This window comes from Alosa sapidissima, chromosome 9, assembly GCF_018492685.1.
Source record: "Alosa sapidissima isolate fAloSap1 chromosome 9, fAloSap1.pri, whole genome shotgun sequence".
In the NCBI taxonomy this organism is placed as follows: domain Eukaryota; kingdom Metazoa; phylum Chordata; class Actinopteri; order Clupeiformes; family Clupeidae; genus Alosa; species Alosa sapidissima.
Genome location: NC_055965.1, coordinates 25,157,381 through 25,178,795, shown reverse-complemented (window position 1 = coordinate 25,178,795; position 21,415 = coordinate 25,157,381). Strand labels below are relative to the sequence as shown.

Here is a 21,415-nt window from a genome sequence, read left to right as displayed (position 1 = left end):
TCGGCTGACTCGCACTCATAACAACGTAACCGGCCCGCCCTGCTGATCCAATGTGATTGCAAGACTTCAGGACAAAGATGTTGTTGTCCGTGGTTGGTGATACACATACAGTTTATCTTTCTAGAAATTATGTTGCAGTATTTTTATCTAACACAAACTCTCTTGTCCTACACATCTAGCTGATGGCAGAAACGACACGCCGGGTCACTGTGCGCAGTACTGTAGTTACACTACAATGGAAAACGACACATTGGAGATCATCAGTGTAGTCACAATAGACAAAAGACAAACCGACAGACGGTCTGCCATTATGGAGAAGGAGGCCTTCATCTTGACAATAGATCAACTAGTCACTGAAGTTAAACTGGTCGAAATCTGCACAGATGCCCACTCACAGATTGGTGCCCTGATGGGTGAGTTCATATCCACATGCCCTAGCTGTTACTTGACATGTAGTCAACATTTGACTTATTTCCATCTCTGCATGTACATGTTTTGTAGATCCTGTAAAGGGGAGGTACAAGGACCATGGGATTCATCACAGTTTAGATATGTGGCATGGTGCCAAGAATTTGGCAAAGAAGATTGCGGCTGTGAGTGTCCATAGTAGCAGTTTAATTGTACCCTTGCGCCTTATAATGTTGTCATTGTTGTGCATTGCTATTAATTATTAATCCTTATACCCAGGCAGCCCAGGTAAAAGAACTGTCTGTCTTGCTCCTTTGGCTGAAAGATATCATAAATCACTTCTGGTGGTGCTGCAAAACAGCCGACTCCTATGAAGAGTTCCTGGTAAGTTTTGTGTAGTTTCTCCCTTTAATTTCCCAAATCTTATTGTAAATTAACCTTATAAATAAGCCATCCCAATTGTGAACTGCCCACTGATAATTGTTGTTTCTTTTTATGTTGTGTATTACAATTGTAGACACTTTGGGCAGGCCTTTTACATCATGTCTGCAACGAGCATGAGTGGGCTATGGGCAGCTGTAAACATGGGCAGCTGGCAGACTCGGAGAAGCAATGGATTCAAAGAGACTCCAAAGCACACAAGGCTCTTGTGGAGATAATCCTCAAGAAACGATGGTTGAAGGATGTGCACAAATACCTGCACTTTCGGTATGTGTGGGAATTGGGGTGAAAGTGTTCATTTGACCAACAACTGCTCAGTTCTGCTTAGCTGTCTTAATTTGTTCTGTTTTAATTCCATTACAGATCAACGGCAGACCTCGAATCCTTTCAAAACCACATATTGATGTATGCCAGCAAGCGCTTTGCCTTCAGTCCACCGGTGTACGAAGCCCGAGTCCTTCTGGCAGCCCTGGACTACAACTACCATCGGGACCGACCTACTCAGAAGAGGGCAGATGGTACAGAGATGTAAGTATTACGAGAACTACTGAAATCTTTCTTGTTACTTGTCTCAATGTCTTTCAACAACAATATCACCCCCCTATTTTCAGGTACAGACGAGTGTACAAGAAGAATGCGAAACAGTACAGTGTCTATGCACACAAGACTCCCAAAACCTACAGCTACATTGGGGAACTACAGACGCTGGTGGTGAGATGTAGGCTGGAGAGTGGCTCTGGAATGCCCAGGACAAGAACCCTAAGGCCAGATGACCCACAAAGGCTTGGTTTACTTCCACCTGTACCACCCCCACCAACGGCAGAGCTTGTACAAAGACAAGTCAGGAGAGGACTAGGTATGCAAAAATTAGCTCCTGTGTAGTGTTTGGGTGTGTACAAGCAAACATACCACTGGTTAGGGAGTTATAGCTGTAGTTGTATGAATGTCCTTCTCTTTCAGATAGCAATGCTAAAACTGGCATACCATATGTACCTCAGTGACGTGTAGTAAATGAATGCAAAATAGTAGGATCTTGTGGATCCTGACACTGAGTATGAGTTTGAGGAAGAAATGTATCAGGTTTTCCTGTTTGACCTATCAATCAAGCATAATTACAAGGAAATGTTTTGTATGTTTTAGGACCTGATTTACAGTCGAGTTCTCCCCAGTGAAGCCAGAATTGCAGCATCCAGTGTACGCATAGGTGAGTGAAATGCACTCTGTCAGGTCGCTTAATTTTTGTATGACATGTAAAATGTATTTCAATCATATTGTCATTGCCTTTTACAACTTCTTACAACTGTTCATTTCAACTCGTCGCAGTTCAAGCCTCCGACAAAGAGAAGGATTGGGACCAATGGGACACCCACCAACAATCACACTTATTTAAAATTAGTAAATTTTAATTTGTAGTTTTAATTTGTAGTATTTAATTTGAATTCCTGTAATGTTTTTACAGGGTGACTACAATGTGTGAGTGTTAGCATGTTTTGTAAATAAAATATCTGAACTAACCTATTATCACTACCATTTCATGCTTTACCACAGTTATTTCAGTCTACACAGACTGAAACCCTGCAACATATTGTTTGTCCTGATCGTTATTAGAGAGTAATTTGTTCCAGACTGGCAAGAATTATTCTACTGCTTTCTTTCTTGTACATTAAAAAGTAAGAGCTGGCCCCAGGGTTTGATTGTCAACGACGGACAGAAAGGTTTATTAAATACAGATTATCAAAGCAAAGTAATGTAACAACACAATTTACAGTAAACTTCCTGAAAGTGAAATAGTTATGTAAACTTAACGTTAAGAACAAAAAGGTAAACTAAAAGCCAGGAAGAAAACCTGTGTATTGGCCCTGAGGATCCGGAAATGTGTCCCTAATTTTACAGACACAACAACTCGGGATTACCAGTCTGTTCCCAGCTCCCAGGGACCTATGCTGCCAGTAAATGTAATGTCTATAGGCGGCATAGCGAAACTCTCGGCTCTCTGCCCCTGGTTCTCTGGCACGGCCGAGCGCTGTAACGTCGGTGACGTCGTCTGGCGGTGAATGCGCAGGAAGCCTCCATCCAGGCAGTAATCCCTAAAGTGTGGTAGGTTGCTAATGCAGTTGTTTGGTGTCTGCCGGCAGCATTTTCTCTCCCTGTCGGTGGGCATGTCCCTGCAGTTATGACAGGTGCACCATGGCAGACCAGCTGATGGAGGGGGAGGGGGGGGCATTATTCTGGCGTAATGCCAGGACATCAAACACCAAGCCTGGTTGCCACTGTAGAATGTCATTTGTGAAGGACCTCAGCTCCTCAAAGCTCAAATCTTGCAGGAGGTTCTGCGAGGCCATAAAGTGTAGGTTAATCATGTGCAAATCATCACTGCATAATGTGGAACATTTACTACTCATAACATTCAATGGTTATCTCCTCAAATAGGCTAACTGTCTAGGATGTCATGTGTGGCCAGTGAAATCCACTTGAAATACTACAAACTGGGTGGACATAAATAACGTTTAGCTTCAGACACCACGTCCAAGTAGCCTAACCTGAGTCGCGGACATTCTTTCACGGCGACGCTCCTCCACTCTTCTATCCTCTTCAGCCCTGGCTGCTGCTGCCCTATTTGCTCGTGTGCCCGTGCCTCTTCCTCTTCCTCTGCCCCTGCCTCTTCCTCTAGAATCTCCCCTTTTCTTTCTTGTCTGACTAGGCTGTGACTGGCTGGGCACTGGGGTGTAATCTTCATCATCAGTCTGCCATAACAGATAAAAACGACCTGATGGTTACAGTCGGAATCTCGAAGTAAACATGAGGAAGACATGTACCATTTCACACTATATTTACAGTTTAAAACCGCTCTGAGCCAAGATTAGCTAGATTTATTCACGCAAATATTGGCTCAACATAGCGCTTGACATTGGCTAACGTTACGTTGACGCTAGCTTGGTCAACATCAGCGAATGCTGTGTGTCAAATTAATGTAATTCAAACTAACAATAAAAACGTAATATGAACATATTCACTGGCAAAGGTGAAGGGGAGTAGCTTGAAGATGTCATATCAACGACAATCGTTCCTCTGGAGTCAAAACGTTAGTTATGTAGGCCTACTTAGTGCAGTTGGCTCGGCTATATGGCTCTACCGCTCTGGGGTCGTTGTGAAGGTAGGGGCGGAGCATAGACGAACAGGCTTGGATCGGAGGAGGGATTATCATCATCATGCCGTTTCTCGGTTGTTACTCTAGGGTGGACCAACTCACTTTCTGGAGTACTGTAATACTGCCCCCATCTTTTATGGAGTGTGGAGTATGAATTGATTTTTTGGCGGACATTTCACATGGCACCTTTAATGACAAAATTTTAATTGTTCTTGGTGATCTGTTTGTACTTCTTTCCTGTTTCTGTTATGTTGAACAATCTAATCCAGGGGTGAACAATCTAATCCAGGGGTGAACAATCTAATCCAGGGGTGTCAAACTCCTATTAGGTAGTGGGCCGGATTTGTTGGAATGAGACCTCGTGGGGGGCCGTCATTGTTGTGGTCATTATCAGTTTTCTGCTTCTGGTATCAGAGTGTTGTTAGATGATATCACTTACGAGCAAACAAGTACAAATAATGCACTGCGGTTATATTCTGCTCTTTCTCTCTTGAAATGCCCTACTTCCATGTTAGTTTTTCTGCTTATTCCTTCCTGAGGATGGTTTTTAGTGCTAGGTTTAATAACTGTATCAATTATCATAGAGATATTGCTTATTACACATTGTGGATGTGAATATCTTTTTTTCTAATTTTCCCTTCCTACCCAAAACATCTGGGGGGCTGTATGAAACCTGCTGGCGGGCCTGATCTGGCCCCCGGGCCTTATGTTTGACACCCCTGATCTAATCCAGGAAACCCATTAAAGTTTATCGTATAGTAAACAATTAAGCCTACAGGCCCCGTTCAACCTGTTCAACCATACGGAGATTCTGTTCATGTGTGTCTGTGTCGTTCACATATATGTCAGCATACTGTAAGGTCCACAGGTAAGCATCATGTCTGAATCATCCAAAATGTCGGACCTCCGTTTGACAAAGCTCCGCAAATAGTGTGGAGGTTGTGTCTGAAAGCAGCTATAGTAACAATATGTCATGTCATCTGCTGGTGTTGGTCCACTGTGTTTTTATTAAGGCCAGAGTAAATGCCGCCTTCTACCAGGAAATGTTAGAGCCCTTCATGCTTACATCTGCGGACAAGCTTTATGGAGATGCTGATTTCCTTTTCCAGCAGGACTGCCCACAGTGCATAAACTGTTAGTAACTGGTTTGCTTGCATTACTGTGCTTGATTGGTCAGAAAACCCATCTGACCTGAACCCCATAGAGAAAATGTCAAGAGGAAAATAAGTGACACCAGACCCAACAATACAGACAACCTTAAAGCCGCAAACAAAGCAACCTGGGCTTCCATAACACCTCAGCAGTACCACAGGCAGATTGATATACATACACACAAACACACACGCATACACAATGCACACACAGAGAGAGAGAGAGAGAGAGAGAGAGAGAGAGAGAGAGAAACCACATAAATGTATGTGCTGTGTGTGAGAATATCCCCTGAGGTCATGTTGAAGACTCCACACCCAGAGGGCACACAGTAGGCCGTAGAACCACATTTCTTTCCACATTCTCTCTCTCTCTCTCTCTCTCTCTCTCTCTCTTTCTTTCAGTAAAACTTACACAGTTTTAATTCTTAGACTTAGAAAACTTTAATGTCCCTGAGTGGCTATTTGTTTTACAGTACAGGCATGTTGACACATAATCCACAACACAAACATTGAACCAGACATCTACAGCACTATTTATCTAACACATACTGTAACATACACACATCAACAAATTCAGCTAGTTCTAATACTGTTTCATGGCTATAAGCTTTCATGCATATAAGGAAATGAAACCATGTTAAATACAGTATCTCTGTCTGTATGCATGCATGGAAGTTTTTGAGCAAATTGAGTGTGTAACAATATTAACTAATATGCATCTTTGTCTCTCTCTCTCTCTCTATATATATATATATATATATATATATATATCTCTTTCTCTCTCTTACACTCACACACAGACACATAGATATACACACTCAGGGCCAGATGTACGTACATTTGCGAACGTAGCGTTATCAGCGCCATGGACACACCGCAGATTGCGAACGCTGTCAGACCCAAGTTTCCGTCGTATTTATCAATCGTTCAATCCTTAGTGTAAACTGCGCCTTTCTCTGCCTTTCTCCGCTCATAAACGCAATTTACAAACGTCCACAACTGAATGGCAGCGCCTACACACAAGCGCAGTTGAATGAAGTTAACTGATGACAACATTAAAAAGAATCAAACGTTTAGCGATCATGAAATAATACCATACATGATAAGATGTAAACAAGCAGGGAGATAATGAAGATCAGTAGTTCTACTCAAACTACTTGTGCATGTAGGCTATGGAAGATTGGTCAAATCTAGCAAGTACGAAAGTTTAAGTGAATGACGTGAAAGTGAAAGTAAGACATTCGAAAGGCCAACGAAAGTTAAGGTTGCTTTTGGTAGTACAAATACTTTCACCACAAAAACTGGTGCTCTAAATAGCGATTCTGTAATGTCTTTGAAAGGTTCTCTTATTGACGCATTGAACTGCAATTTGGATTAACACCTGCTTTTACAAGGCGGAAGTATTTAGGCGCAGAATAGACGTGCGCTTTCAGGAGCAGTCTTTGTACATACTGCGGAATACATAACTAGGCGCTCTTTACTCTTCCCCTCCCATCTTTTTACGCTAAACTCCCACTTTCCCCTGGATCCTCCCATGAATGCATATGCATGACATGACAATCGCAATCTGCCATTTTCAGCTCCCGCGACAGGCAGTTTGCGCTTTTACATCATTGCGGCCCGTTTGTACATACCTCGCAATGATTTTACACGCACATTGCGAAACAAATACGCCTGAAATGGGCGCAAAAGCGTTAGTACATCTGCACCTCAGAGTAACGACCATGAGAGTGTGTTTGAGTAACCCAGCCCAGCGCAAATTAAGTATGTCACAACAATAACTAATATGCAACTTTGTCTCTCACTTTCTGTGTGTGTGTGTGTGTGTGTTTGTGTGTGTGTAGTCTAGTTCTAATACTGTTTCATGGCTATAGCCTTTCATGCATACTGTATAAGGAAATGAAACCAAATACAGTCTTTGTGTCTGTATGCATGCATGCATGTGCCAAAGTGTTTAACCCTAAACAGAATTTCATGATGCCCCAAGGGGTCAAATTCAAACTTATGATTACTAAACGGACAGATACAGTAGCCATTCAAATACTCATGTGTGACTCCACTGTTTGTGTGTTATACGTCAATGTCTTGGTGTGTGTGTGTGTGTGTGTGTGCGTATTCTATGTTGGTCTGTGCAAATGTTGAAACAGTCAAACGGTTCATCATGCCATGAGCCAGAGAAAACATGTGCAGGCTTGTGCTTGCAGAACGAGACACCTGTGTGTGTGAGTGTGTATCTTGTGTGTGTGTGTGTGTGTGTGTGTGTGTGTGTGTGTGTGTGTGTGTTTGTGTGTGTATGAGTGTGAACGAGATACCTGTGTTTGAAGATCAGGTGCACTGAGACAGGTAGTGGTTTTGCAATCAAAATTTGCGTAACGTGCGTGCATGTGTGTGTGCGTGCATGAAGGACAGGTGTGCTGACACAAACATTCCACTTGTTTATATATGAATATAACATTGAACTTGAATACATTTAAATTAATATGAATGTATAATGTATTGTAGATGAGTTTGTGTGTGAGTGTGTAGTGTGTGTGTATAGTGCAGTGGTTCTCAAAGTGTGGGGTGGGCCCCACTAGTGGGGAATAGAGAGACAGGACAGGTGGGGCGCGATGAACAGGAGGACATGTTTCTTTTGTGCCTATCTTTAACATTGCCTTTCTTTTTTGACAAGGAAGATCATAGATTCAAATCAAAATAGCCACACACAAACGTAGGAGTCCTAAACAGACCGCCATATGAAATAAAATAACATCTGATCCAGCGTACCGAGACAGGAATACAGTATGTAGCGTGGAACCACATTGTGAAAAAAATATTTTAACGTTACCATTTTATCGAGTTGATGGGGTTAGGTGGGGCTTAAAAATTCCCCATCTCCAAAGTGTGTCCATGTGAGTATGTGTGTGTATTGATGTGTGTGTGTCTCTGTGAGTGTGTATTTGTTTGTGTGTGTGTGTGTGTGTGAGAGAGAGAGAGAGAGAGAGAGAGAGAGGGAGAGAAGTGTGTGTCTGTGTGTGTTTGTGTGTATGTATGTGTATGCATGTCTGTGTGTGTGTGTCATGTCCGGAGGCCTCATTATTGTCAGACGAATATCTGAGTGCCTTCTGGGCACCAGAAACTGGCTCTAAACTCCGCCTCCTGGGAGAGGCAGAGAGTACAGGTGTTTCAGGATGAGCACCGAACAGGTGAGTGCCCACACTGTCTTCGCTTGTTCGCAACAGGTGTGTTCTCATAGGTGAGTGCACACACCATCTTTGCTTGTTCAGAGGAACCAAAGGACTTCTCCCACGGGCTTGTCAACCATCACTAAACTTCTGTGAAGATATGTTTCTCTGGGTAAGTCTCCAATAGACTGTCTCCTACAATGTTTTAGTTTGGGATTGGGTGTGTATGAGAAACACTCACCCCAGACACCTCAGTCATAGCATAGCACAGTTTGAATGTAAATGCTTGTGAAGCTATCGTATAGACTATAGAACTTGTCTATTTGTATCTGTTATTGTTTGTTTGTTGTTTGTTAGGGTGTGAACATTTCTTGTCATGAGTATAAGTGACAGTTTAAAATCTGATGTGGCTTATTAGAAACATTGTACCTGGCTAAGCTTTGTAACAAGAACAATTGATTTGTTTCATTGAAAAGACCAGCTATATGACACAAAATATTTCAAAATGAACACATATCCATCTATTTGCAAAAAAAAAAAAAATTAAATAGCCTGAATGGCCCTGGATTAAGGAAATAGGATATTGAAGAATAGCATCAGAGGGGGGTTGCTATTACCTGGTTGGCTAGTTACTGCTACTACCATCCCTGCTCAAACACACCTGACCAGACAAACCAGGTGTGCTCCTTACCTGGCAACTCACCTGTCATTTCACTTGGATAGGTTTAGCCTCTTCCTCCTAAGGTTTTTACGAGAGACACCAAAGATAAATTGTTTTAAACTAGTGAAAACGTGTTAGTGAAACTGTTAGTTTTTATTATTGTTTGTTTGGTGTTTGCTATCATATTTTCATAATGTGGTATCTACTCATAAACTGTGTGTTGACATAAAGGAGGAAATGTTTTAAAGGGAATTTCATAATATAGATGAAACACAACTTGGCTGTTGTTGCATTCTGGTACATATTTATTAATTGTAAACAAACCATAAAAACATGTAGCTTTATTCAGTATGCTATGTTTTTTTGATGTTGTTTCTGGAATTAGTGTATATGTTGAGCTGTAGCTGTCCTTCCCACTCCACCCATAGTTTTGGGGAGTATCAGAAGAGAGGGCGCGGCACCACGGTAACGGGTGTCGCCAACAGTGACTGGTGGAACTCGAGGGACAACTTCTTAAGAAAACATGTGACACTCACTGGGCTAAGAGCCAGAGAGGAAAAAACAGAGAGAGAGAGAGAGAAAGAGAGAGAGGTAGGGAGACAGAGAGAGAAAGAGGGAGGGAGAGAATTCCTATCACATCAACTCCTGTCAATTATGACATTTTGAGAATCATGAGAATAAAATAATGTCAAAGAGTGAATCTCATTAATTTTAAGAGACACCTTTTAAGAAAACATGTGACACTGACAGGGCAAATAGCCAGATAAGGCAAAGTACTGTAAAGAGAGACAATGAATCAGTTTTTTGACACAGTTCCTAAGGTATAAACCAGAAGTTTAACCCTTTTGTGATACAGACAGGAAGACCTAAGGAGTGGCTCACATGAATGCTGAGTGTGTCCGTGTGTGTGTGTGTGTGTGTGTGTAATGTATGTGTGTGTATGTGCGCAACACTCTTCTTTGATCCAGTGAACACCTCAGCATCTCTAACGCAAATCCCACCCCTCTAGCCAAATGCAAAGCAGAGAGACCACACCCCTTCATTTGCATAATGACTATGTTCATGACAGCTTTCATTGTTATGGTTGCTACAGCGTTGCCAAGTGTAACTGGTGCTGCTAACGCAACCAGCACCTCAGGGCACAGATCTGAGAGGGGTGCTATCATGCAGTATTTATATTTACATACACTCAGAGGAAACGGCCCGGAAAATGTCTGATGCAGTAGCGGCGTGGTAATCTGGAGAACTGGGAGAATTCGCAGTCAGCTGGTAAAGTTTTGAGCTTTTTTTTTTCGATCTGGTTTGTTACTGAGAGTTTGTAGAAGCTGTTTGCTGTACCCTCCAACAACCTGGACTGTGCAATTACAACCCTGGTAATAATGTGATAACAACTATGATGATCTGACAAGCAGATATGAGATGTGTATGAGATATGCACAGACTATGGAAGATTTTAGATGAGCGCCCGCAACATGTTTTAAGTAGCTCTGAACCCCCACCCCCCCACCCCCCCCCCGACCCAAAAAAGGAATCAGGCCAAGAGTTGGATCACACTCCCATCAACAGGTTTCCCCATGACAGCTCTGTCATTTTTGTCTCATTTTGACACATTTTTATTCCCTCTTTTTTTCTCCCTCTCTGTCACTCTATCAACTGTACTACCTTAATGGCATAATAAATGACCTAAGGATTTGTTGAGCAGATCATGATAAACCTGTTATGCACGCCTTATGAACACCTTACACTCTACTCTCTCTCTCTCTCCCTCTCCACCCCACCCCACCTTAGGGTTTCTTCAGCAATGACCCAAAGGATTTGTAGTGCTGGCCATGATACACTTGTTAAACATGTATGAATGTGTATATGAAACATGTATGAAACTTTCGCTATCTCTCTCTCTCTTTCTCCAACAGAGACAGTGATGTCCTTCTCTACAAGGAAAGGTTGACCCATCTCTCTGCATTCGGAACGTTTCTCTCCATCGCACACACACACACACACGCACGCAGTCTGAGATGAGCAGCGGTGAGAACAAGCAGCAGAAGCTGCAGCGTAAGCCCAAGAGGCCCCACTACATCCCCCGCCCGCTGGGAAAGCCCTTTAAGTACCACTGCTTCCAGTGCCCCTTCACCTGCAACGAGAAGACCCACCTGTTCAACCACATGAAGTACAACCTCTGTAAGGACTCCATCTCCCTCATGGTCAAGCTGGGGAGAGACATCCACCCGGCAAAAGCTCCAACTGCCACCATCGCCTCCAAGTCCTCTGGAGAAGATGCAGGAGAAAGTTCTGGAAAGGTCCAGGGTGGCTCGACAGATTCAGCTCAAGATGTTCAGCTTGACAAGACCGTGTTGCCCTGTGGTGGTGGCACTGGTAAAGAGCTGCAGCGAAAACACCCCCGTTCACAGATGGTGCACCCCGAGCGCTGCATCACAGAGGATAAGAGAGACCAGCAGGAAGAGGAGATGTTGGATCAAAATGGGGGAGCACCTCAGCTGCCTAAGGGAGTGGACAGGCCTTCCTGTACTGAGGACCCAGCCAACAAATTAAAAGAGTTAGAGCCGCTGAACATCAACGGCTCTGCCTTTAGTCCAGTCTCTGTTCAACATCACGACAACAAGGACGTTACACTGTGTACTCAAACTCAGAACCCAATTCAGAATTCATCCCTGCCTCGTCCAGTCCCTCAGATCTTCACACCGACCCCCGTTTGGCCACTGCCTAGCCCCTTCATACCCCCGCACATCAGCCTTGACCAGAGACCCTCGTTTGAGGACAAAGAGATGGACTCTTCTCCTCAGGAACCTCTGTGTCCAGGGTATCCTCGCTATACCACGCAAGACCCTACAAACCCCCAATACCACCCTTACCTGCTGTCTCCAGTATACCACAATCAATCAGTATCCCACCTCCACCCGGTCCCACCTTACTTCCTGGATACCCACAGGCCCCACCCCATGTTGCCTGGGCAAGTGTTGCCTGGACAAGAGCAGCACTATAAGTATGGCCAGGGTATTGTGTCTTATGGTCTGTACCATACCCTGAATCAGACTCACCCTCATCTTCCCCCTTATCCGTACCCCTACCCTGAAATGGTTCATTCCAGTTTGGGTGCCTACTCCGCATCCCTGGGTGTTGCTTCGGGGTATTTGTACAGCCACCTCCAGAGGCCCACTACTGGGTACCTCAACGCCCACCGAGGGGAGCTCGAGTCTGGGGTAAGAGGTGACCGGGAGGTGGGTGAGATGGGCGAGGTGAAGATCCCCCAGATGAGTCCCAGGGTTGGTTGTGCCGCCTCAGGATCCCCAAGTCAACCAAGTGCCACAGATCTCACCCACAGAGACTCCAACTCCCAGCAGCCATTGCAACAGGAATTGGCCTCAAGACAGGACAACCAATTGGAAGGTGAAACTGCCAGTTCACAGCCTGACAGAAGTATAGGTGACTATGTTGGTGAGCCAGGTGATCAGCAACCAGAAGAGAAGAAGAAATCCAGGTAAGAAGTTAAATTATTAGGAATTTCAGTTGCTCATTTAGAGCTGTGGATTTATGATAAGTTTATCTAACTGAATTGTTAACATTTTCCTCAGGTCAAAACCATTTGCAAGGGATACAGAAGATGGATTGGTTTCTGAAAATGATGAAGATGTCCCACTGGATTTATCCAAAACTCAACGGATCGGTAAAGATGCAGATGTCCTCCAGAGCAGTAGAGGGCGCTGTTCCCAACTGCCAGAACTCCCCTTGAACCTTTCTCTGAAAGAATCCCCTCATGCAAAAACGTCCATGTCCACTTCGTCTCACCCACTAGATAGCAACACGCCTCAGACAGATATTTTCGCTGCAGACCCCAGTCGTACTGATAGTGCTGACTCAGCAGAAATCACTGACAATGACTCAGCAGAATCTCAGAAACACTCTGCGGCCTTTGCCCTCTGCCAGCTGGCCCAGGCACCACACCTGAAGACAGACTCACACACTTTAATGACTGCCTTTGATAGAGTTTACACTGTCAAAGAAACCACCACCCAAAACAACCATTATGCCACTTCAATCAGCTCCATCGCCAAGACAAAGAATCCTGACCCAGACCAGAAAACCTCAAGCGATCATCATCTTAATTCATCATCATCCTTCAGCTTGAACTCTATTGAGAGCACTAACGCTGACCAAACAGGCACCCCGAGCCAACGTCTTACAATTCCGACCAGCTGCCCAGCTCCAGTAAAGACATGTGAAGAAGGCTTCAAACAAAATATCTCTTTCTCTACCCATGGAGATGGAACTACAGACGACATCACTGCTTTGACCACTACCCTGAACCCTACCACTACCACCCTGTCCACCCGAATGAACTGTAGGACCTCCCAGATCTGGATCAGCAACCCTCACACCTCTAGTAAGAAGCCGGCAGCCTCCACAACCAACACTCTGCCCAACAGAGCTGGACCCCCAGACACCTCTGTAACCACCTTCACCCACCCTGCATCCGAAACACCACCCATCAAATCTACACCGCTCAACACCCCAGCGATCAACTCCATCCACCCTTCAACCTGCCCTTCATCCAAAACTCTACCCAACCCATCTATGTCCTGCTCCACCCCTGCATCCACTGGCCGACCAACCTCCACCTCCAAGCAGGAGCGCCAGAGGCCCAGTGGGACCTCCACCCACATCCACACTGATCCACCAGCCAGAATAACCACACGGCTACAGGCCAAACAGAACGCTGGGTATGGAAGGGGTGTGGCTCGGAACGCTGTCAGCCAACGTGCTGGAAAGAGAGTGAGAGACTCCACCCCCAGCAAGAGGAATCTGAGAAAAAGGACACGGTGTTGAGGACAGTGGGCGGGGCAAAATAGTTTTTTTAATTTTTTTTTTATTCTGTTTCTTGGGTTATTGCAGGCAGTGAAAGAGGGAATGTAAATTTAAGTTTTGAATACAGCCCATTTAAATTCATAATAAACATCTGTGTACATTATGTGTGGATTTATGTTTTTATGTGATTATTCGAATGTGTAAATGTATGTTTGACAATAATTTGTTTACTGCCCTTGTGCTATATTAAAAAATATAGATATGTGTATGTGTGCATGTGTAAATAGTATTTCTGCATATTTCTGCATTCCATGTGTGCATCAAACACTAACTTGCAAAATACACATCTGTAAACACATACAAATACATACACACACAGACACACAAGAGAGGGAGGGAGAGAGAGAGCGAGAGAGATCAACAAATGAATATCAGAGTTTGGTTTGTCAGGCCTATAAAACTTTGAATTCCTGCTGCACCTGTTATATCTAAACCGGTTCTCCCCACCTCCCCCGATCCCCCATCCAACATTTAACAGACCTCTAATGAAACACACCCTTTCTTGTTTTTCTCTCTCTCAAACACACACTCTTTCACCTTTCTCCCTCTCTCGCACACATGCACACAAACAAACATTCTATCTCTCTCTCTTTCTGGCACCTACACACAACAGGTGTATAAGGAACCTGCTCGACCAAGAAACAGTTATTAATCTCCACAGGTAAGGGCTTGTCCACTTGTTGTATCACTGACACACTCAAAACACAAGCTATCACCTGCAACATTACTATATTAGCATGAAAACACACACACACACACACACACACAGCAGGGGCGGAGCCAGAGGGGTGGCTCGGGGTGGCACAGGCTACCCTTAAAATTCCATTGGCCACCCCAGGTGCCACCCCAAAATCCTAGTCTATGATTGGCCATTATGACGGTCTAAGGCGGGACCTTTCTTGATGCACCTGCAGCGCTAGTTTGAAGTGTCAGACAGACGTCGGAAAGTGGCAAACACGTTTGCCATTATACATGACTTATTGTTTTTAGCATGTGAGTTTAGGCCTACAGGCTACTGCTTGTGCTAACATGCAAAAATATCTATTTACCTATCGCATCTGCCAGTGCTTATCTAATCACACACACAAGTTGCGTCTGTTGAATCACGTCATCCTAGACTAATTTTCCTACCTGCTTATTTTACCTAGCCTACCCTGCCAACATTTGCTAGGCCATTAAGTGTTAACTGTGGGCCTAAAAGCATTTAATTATAATACTGTCCTAATTAAGGTTTGAAAATCGGAGGTTCACAGGCTACACCCTTCTTTCAATATTCTTTGCATCCGACTAAGAATTTTTATTTAACCTATGGCCTGTCAAAATAATCTTAGCATTCACAGCGCAAATTAATTTAGTCTTTTACGCAGTGGAGAAAGTGACTGCGCATGACAAGAAAGAAAGAACGTCCATTCACCCATTCTTCTCTGTTCAACTACCGTACTCGCGAAGTAGTCTACTCATCACACAGACATTACATGTATCACATCACATGAAAGAGCTTTTTCTCAGCTTTTAAACGATGTTAGCCACCAGTTGCTGTGGTAAACGCTTAGCGAGAAAGTAACTTTAATTTAATAATATTATTATACAGTTCTGCACCCATCTCCCTACCCATTCATCTCGGTGGAATGCTTTGCAAACTCTTCCCATATAGCCTACAAACAATACATACAAACCATATATCAGAATAAACAGCGGACCTTACTGAACCCAAATGTGTAAAGCATCCCCCTGTACAGCCATTCCAGAGTAATCCGGTTTTGAATTTGCAGCAAATTTCTACATGTCTCCAACTTTGGGCTTTACATTTCATAGCAGGCCAAATAAAACATAAATGTTAAATATAGCCTAGATATTTGTAAATATTACAATCAGATGATTTACAGTTCTATGTAATAGGTCATGTTTCATGTTTTTGGTCATGTTTCGTACAGTGATGCAGGTCTACTGTAGCCTACTATTCATCAAGCTCACTCATTATAAACACTCGTTGCATAGGCTAGGCTAAGCGATATGAATTCTGGTGACCATTTAACCAGTCAAGGATTTGTTGTGAAATATTTCCATTCTTGGACGTTTACATAGCTTAGGCTAAACGGTATGTTTCTTTCGTCCCCCATGTCTGTTTAATTCGTCCCGACCAGGAGTGATAAATAAAACATTGCGCACATTCCACTTTTGTTTAAATATATCCTGAACGGTTTTGTTCAGAGCTGAAAGTGCAACTGTATTTGACAAAAGACAGATGTAAGTTATTGCTAGTGACAAAATATTAACTTTCGGTGTGGTCTTTTTGTAAATAATGTTTAATTAAAAAGTGTTTTGATCGTCCCAGCTGTCCCCTAGAGGCAGGTGTCCTATATCCAGAGGGAATATTCTCACCCCTATGTATTGCCACTCTGTTTCGAGGGACAAGGGGTAGGCTAGGGGAAGGGGAAGAATGAGAAATGGGATTGACCCATTAATAGACAACTTAGATTTAATATGTTTATTTGTATTTGCATTTTATTCAAATACATTGTATGTGAGAGTATGGTCTTTGCCCTTCAATTGATGAGTATGGTGTTTGGTGCATGGTTTTCCTAATGTATTTGTGCTAATTTAACATCTTGAGCCTGTTTCTGTTTATCTGGATGTTTTGCCTCATGCCACCCTTGAATTACTCCCCACTAGGGCCACCCTTGTTAAAAATGTCTAGAATCGCCACTGACACACACACACACACACATAAACACACACACATACACACACACAAACACACACATACTCACACACACACAAATACACACACATACACACACGCACAAACACACACACGCACACACACATAAACACACACACACACACTCACAAACACACACACACACACATACACAGACTTATCTTTTGATACCCCAGACATAGCATAACAAGTGAACAGGAAAAATATTGATAAGTTGTGTGTGTGTGTGTTTTTGAAAGAGCTTGATGTTTTGTTTTGTCCTGTCTTGGTTTTCCTATGCACGTGTACAGACAATGGTCTTGTATGGTTGTGACGTGCTGTGTGTGTGACGAAGTGTAACAATGTTTGTAATGTTTGTACATGTTTATATCATTTTGTATTTGTATTTTCTAGTGCTGTCAAACGATTATATTTTTAATTGCGATTAATCGCTGAATTCCTAGTTAATCACAATTAATCACATATTTTATCATATGGTTAAAATTCTATTATTTTGCATTTCTGAACTTTCCAGGAGTCCATATTAACAATAAAGCAATTATTGTGTATCTTGATTGGGATTCAAATGAAAGCAAAGCAAGTTACTTTATTAACTGAACTTTAAGACGTAGGTCTATTTGATTATTTCAAATCAAATTTCAAAAGTGTAAAAAAATGTAGGCCTACACACATTATAAAGGGCATAACAAACAGAAAATATTATATTCATACTATATTCATTATCTTTGAGTTCAGTTGAAAATAAGGAAGTTTTCAACATGAGTGCATTGCCATTTTATAGGCCTAGTCTATGGTGCACTGTCACTTGCCACACACATCAGCGCCGAAGTTTTTAACAGGCAAACATTGGATGAACAATGGATTTTATGGAGCAGCGTTGACCAAATATAACTGAATCGTGATTTACACGGCGCCAAAGTGTGATGCTGGTGTGCGGAGTTGTATTGAAAAGAATGGAATCTAATGTAAATGAATGTCAAAAGCAGAGTGCATCGCAAATAGTAGCAGCCAAAGAGGAATGTTGATAACAGAACAAGTGACAGTGAAAGAATCTTTGGCGGCACACATTTAATGCGTCAGCCTAGGCTACTACTCTTTGGCCGGCTCGTAAACCCAAACAAGTGTGTGCAGCATGCCTTTACGTAGCCTACTAACGGCGCATCATCATAAAGATACATTTAATCTGCATCACGCCCCATTTTAGAGGAAAACAAGTTAACATATTACAAGTGATAGAATGAATGTGTGACTTATGTTTAGTTGATGTTATGACATGTAAAGTTAAGCTTGCTGAACTTAGTTATAGTCAGCCACGAGCAGTTTGATTGTGCCTATCGATACATTCGTGACACTCCTGTAAACTAGAAAGAGCAAAACATAGGAACATGGTCACATTAATCCCATAAACACACAGATAACTCTTACACCAACCTTATTTTGTGCCTTTTATTCACGTTTGTTTCAAGATTTAGTAAGTATAAGCCCTTTTCGCTCCCCACTTTGATGCAGCAAAGGTTTCCATTATATCAGTCATCTTTTCCCTAAAAGGGGGTGTGTACGTGCAGCACATACCATGTTCCATTCCATTCATCAGTGCGTATTGTTTAGTTTCCGGTCTAGCTAAATCCAGTGTGGTGTTGTAGTTGTTCTAACGTTACTAGTTGTTGCAACAGCATGTGAAAAAACTACAAAGTTTGTTTAACCAAAAAGTACGTTAATCTCGCGTTAAAATAGGTTTACGTTAACGCCGTTAATAACGCCGTGACAGCACTAGTATTTTCTTTAATTATTATTATTCCTGTGAACGCTTTGGCAATGCATCATATGGTTTGTCGTGCTAATAAAGCATATTTGAATTTGAATTTGAGAGTGGGGCAGAGAGAGAGGGGCAGAGAGAGAGAGAGAGGGACAGATAGAAAAGAGAGAGAGAGATAGAGAGAGAGAGAGGGGCAGAGAGAGAGAGAGTAGACTTTAAAAAAGCTTTCGACTCAATTTGGCACTATGCATTATTTTACAACTTTTTACAAAGCGGTGTAGGGGGCAAAACCTATGATTTAATCAAATCTATTTATATGGAAAATAAAAATGCTGTAAAAATTGACAACAGCAGAACAGAATTCTTCACTCAGGGGCGTGGGTGAGACAGGGCTGTAGCTTGAGTCCAACTCTGTTCAATATCTACAATCAATGAGTTAGCGGTGGTATTGGAACGATCTACAGCACCTGGACTCACCCTAAACAATACAGAAGTTAAATATCTGCTTTTTGCAGATGACCTGGTGCTGCTGTCAATCTCAGAACAAGGACTACAGCAGCACCTAGATCTGCTAGAGCAATTCTGTCAGAACTGGGCCCTGACAGTCAATTTGGACAAAACAAAGATTGTAATATTCCAAAAGAAAGCAAGATCTCAGGCAGGCAGACACCTTTTCACTCTAGGAAACACCGCTCTAGAGCATTCTTTATCTTATGATTATCTAGGCCTGAAACTCAGTGCCTCAGGAAGCTTTGACCTTGCAGTGAATGTGCTAAAAGATAAAGCTCGTAGAGCTCTCTATGCCATCAAAAGAAATTTCCATAAAATACAAATCCCAATTAAAATCTAGTGCAAAATATTCGACAGTGTAATAATGCCAATTGCATTATATGGATGCGAGGTATGGGGTCCTAGACTACACTAGATGGGGCAGATGCAGAATGCAGAATTTATTAGAAACATTCTTAGAGTCCAAAGGAAAACACCAACAAATGCATGCAGGGCAGAATTAGGCAGATTCCCATTGGCATTAAATATACAAAAAAGTATATATAAATATAAAATTCTGGATCCACTTAAATTCTAGTGACGAGAACACCATACAGTTTCAAGCATACAGAGGTCAGCCCTAATACCAGTCCCCTTTGCCAGTTGGTTCTGAAGTTAACTAATACTCTAACCCATCGATCTCAGACCAGCACTGCTTTTCAAAATCAGATCAAAGTAAAACAAATTATGAATCAAAGTAAGAATAAGTATCTGGAACATTGGGATGATCAAACAAAATCACAATCCAAATTAGAGTGTTACTTGTCACTAAAACAAGATTATGAATTGGCAGAGTACCTCTCCACCGTCAGAGATACAAAGCAGAGACAGATTCTTACCAAGTACAGGCTAACATACATATTCTTACCAAGTACAGGCTACAGCTCGATACATTACAGCTTGCCACGACATGAGGGACAGTGAGTCGGACACTTTGCCACAATGCCCGACCTAATGTCTGTAATTAATCCAATGCATTATAATGTGTATGCTGCCCGTGTGTGTGTGTGTGTGTGTGTGTGTATGTGTGTGTGTGTGTGTGTGCAGTGGCGCAAAAAGTGAGTATGCGCTATATGCGGCGCATAGGGGCACAGAACCATGGGGGCGCCAAAGAGATGGTAATAATAATAATAATAATAATAATATATTTGGTGTATTCTATATGTAGCTACTGTTGTATGTTTCTAAATAATTTCTGCATTTCCTCAATGTTAAATAACATTTTAGAGGACTAACAGGCTAGAGTAGGCGATCTCATAAGATTCTATCATAGAATTTTGACATAGAAGAGGGAGTGGGGGCGCCGTGAGCGCTGAGTGAGCAGGTACGAGTAGTGAGTTTTCGTCTTTGGAAAAAGATGGATAAAGCAAAAAAGCTGTCGGGAGCTAAAATAGAAAAAGAAAGGGAAAATGAGATGGCATGTCAAGGGATGCGACAGTAGTTAAATAAGTGGATGGTAAAAAGCAACAGGTAGGATTTAAAGTGTGACGTCTAACTAGCGTTTACTAAGCATATGCCGATTGAAACAGCATATTCCATTCAGATAGCTAGGTGGCTACCATGCTCATACTGCACTTTTAATGGCAAACTGCAAACAGAAATGTCACACTAGCAACAACTAATTACATGATTCCATTTCCTAACAATGAAGACTCCTTGTAATAACTTAATATTGTGCTGTCAATGTGGCGCAAACAAAGGATAGAGTTGAATCAGCCTTATCCTTTGTGAGCAACAGCTGGCAAAACAACGTTATGAGAACCATTTAGACTCTCTTAAAGTGACAATGCGACATTTAACAATACTTCAAGTTCAAATCGGCAGAATTTCTTAAAAAATAACATGTAATACATTATTGGCCTTTTGTTTTACTTTTACTAGTTTTTTTTTTTTTTTTTTTTTTTTGGGGGGGGGGGGGGGGGGGGGGGGGCGCCAATTTGTTGTTGCATACCCCTCAAAAAATGGGTAGCTGCGCCCCTGTGTGTGTGTGTGTGGAAAAAGAGAGAGAAAGTGAGGGTATACACACAATTTTTCATGTTACTGTTTCCTGTAATGCTGTCAATGTTCTAATTGTTATGCTGTTGTAATTGTGCTTTAGCAACACTGTACTTACTTACAGTCATGCTAATAAAGCAACCTTGTATTGAATTGAGAGAGGGACAGAGAGAGAGAGATAGAGGGGCAGAGAGAGAGAGAGAGATAGGGGCAGAGAGAGAGAGAGAGGGAAAGAGAGAGAGGCAGAGAGAGAGAGAGAGAGAGAGAGAGAGAGAGAGAGAGAGGGGCAGAGAGCGAGAGAGAGAAGGGGTGGAGGGGGGGGGGCTACACAAACAATCCTTACTAATGACTGGAGAGAGAGAGGGAGAGAGAGAGAGAGAGAGAGAGAGAGAGGCAGAGAGAGAGATAAGGGGTGGAGGGGGGGGGGGCTACACAAACAATCCTTACTAATGACTGACAGGGTTATGTGGGATCTGCAGAAAGGCTGGCAATGACTAACCAGTTTTACTGAACAAAGAAGGGGGGCTGGGGCAAAGTCA

At 42.6% G+C, this 21,415-nt stretch overlaps 2 protein-coding genes and 1 long non-coding RNA gene across 3 annotated transcripts; 2 read left to right on the top strand and 1 right to left on the bottom strand.

The window, feature by feature from the left end:
* The first annotated feature begins 118 nt into the window (after nucleotides 1-118).
* LOC121719542 lies at nucleotides 119-2,242 on the top strand. Its single transcript, XM_042105274.1, has 8 exons — nucleotides 119-413; nucleotides 502-593; nucleotides 688-792; nucleotides 926-1,116; nucleotides 1,213-1,377; nucleotides 1,461-1,705; nucleotides 1,990-2,053; nucleotides 2,173-2,242. Exons 1-7 carry the CDS (start codon nucleotides 236-238, stop codon nucleotides 2,019-2,021), a joined length of 1,008 nt encoding a protein of 335 aa, XP_041961208.1. The 5' UTR covers nucleotides 119-235; the 3' UTR covers nucleotides 2,022-2,053; nucleotides 2,173-2,242.
* On the bottom strand, nucleotides 1,516-15,916 carry LOC121719741. The gene is made up of 3 exons (XR_006034356.1): nucleotides 15,829-15,916; nucleotides 12,963-12,965; nucleotides 1,516-1,526 (listed from the first exon to the last, which is right to left on the bottom strand). It is a non-coding gene; the product is annotated as an uncharacterized LOC121719741 (long non-coding RNA).
* Nucleotides 8,341-14,059, top strand: znf750 (zinc finger protein 750). Its single transcript, XM_042105024.1, has 3 exons — nucleotides 8,341-8,484; nucleotides 10,887-12,469; nucleotides 12,564-14,059. The coding sequence occupies exons 2-3, from the start codon at nucleotides 10,989-10,991 to the stop codon at nucleotides 13,813-13,815; spliced, it is 2,733 nt and encodes a 910-aa protein (XP_041960958.1). The 5' UTR covers nucleotides 8,341-8,484; nucleotides 10,887-10,988; the 3' UTR covers nucleotides 13,816-14,059.
* Nucleotides 15,917-21,415: the final 5,499 nt, after the last annotated feature.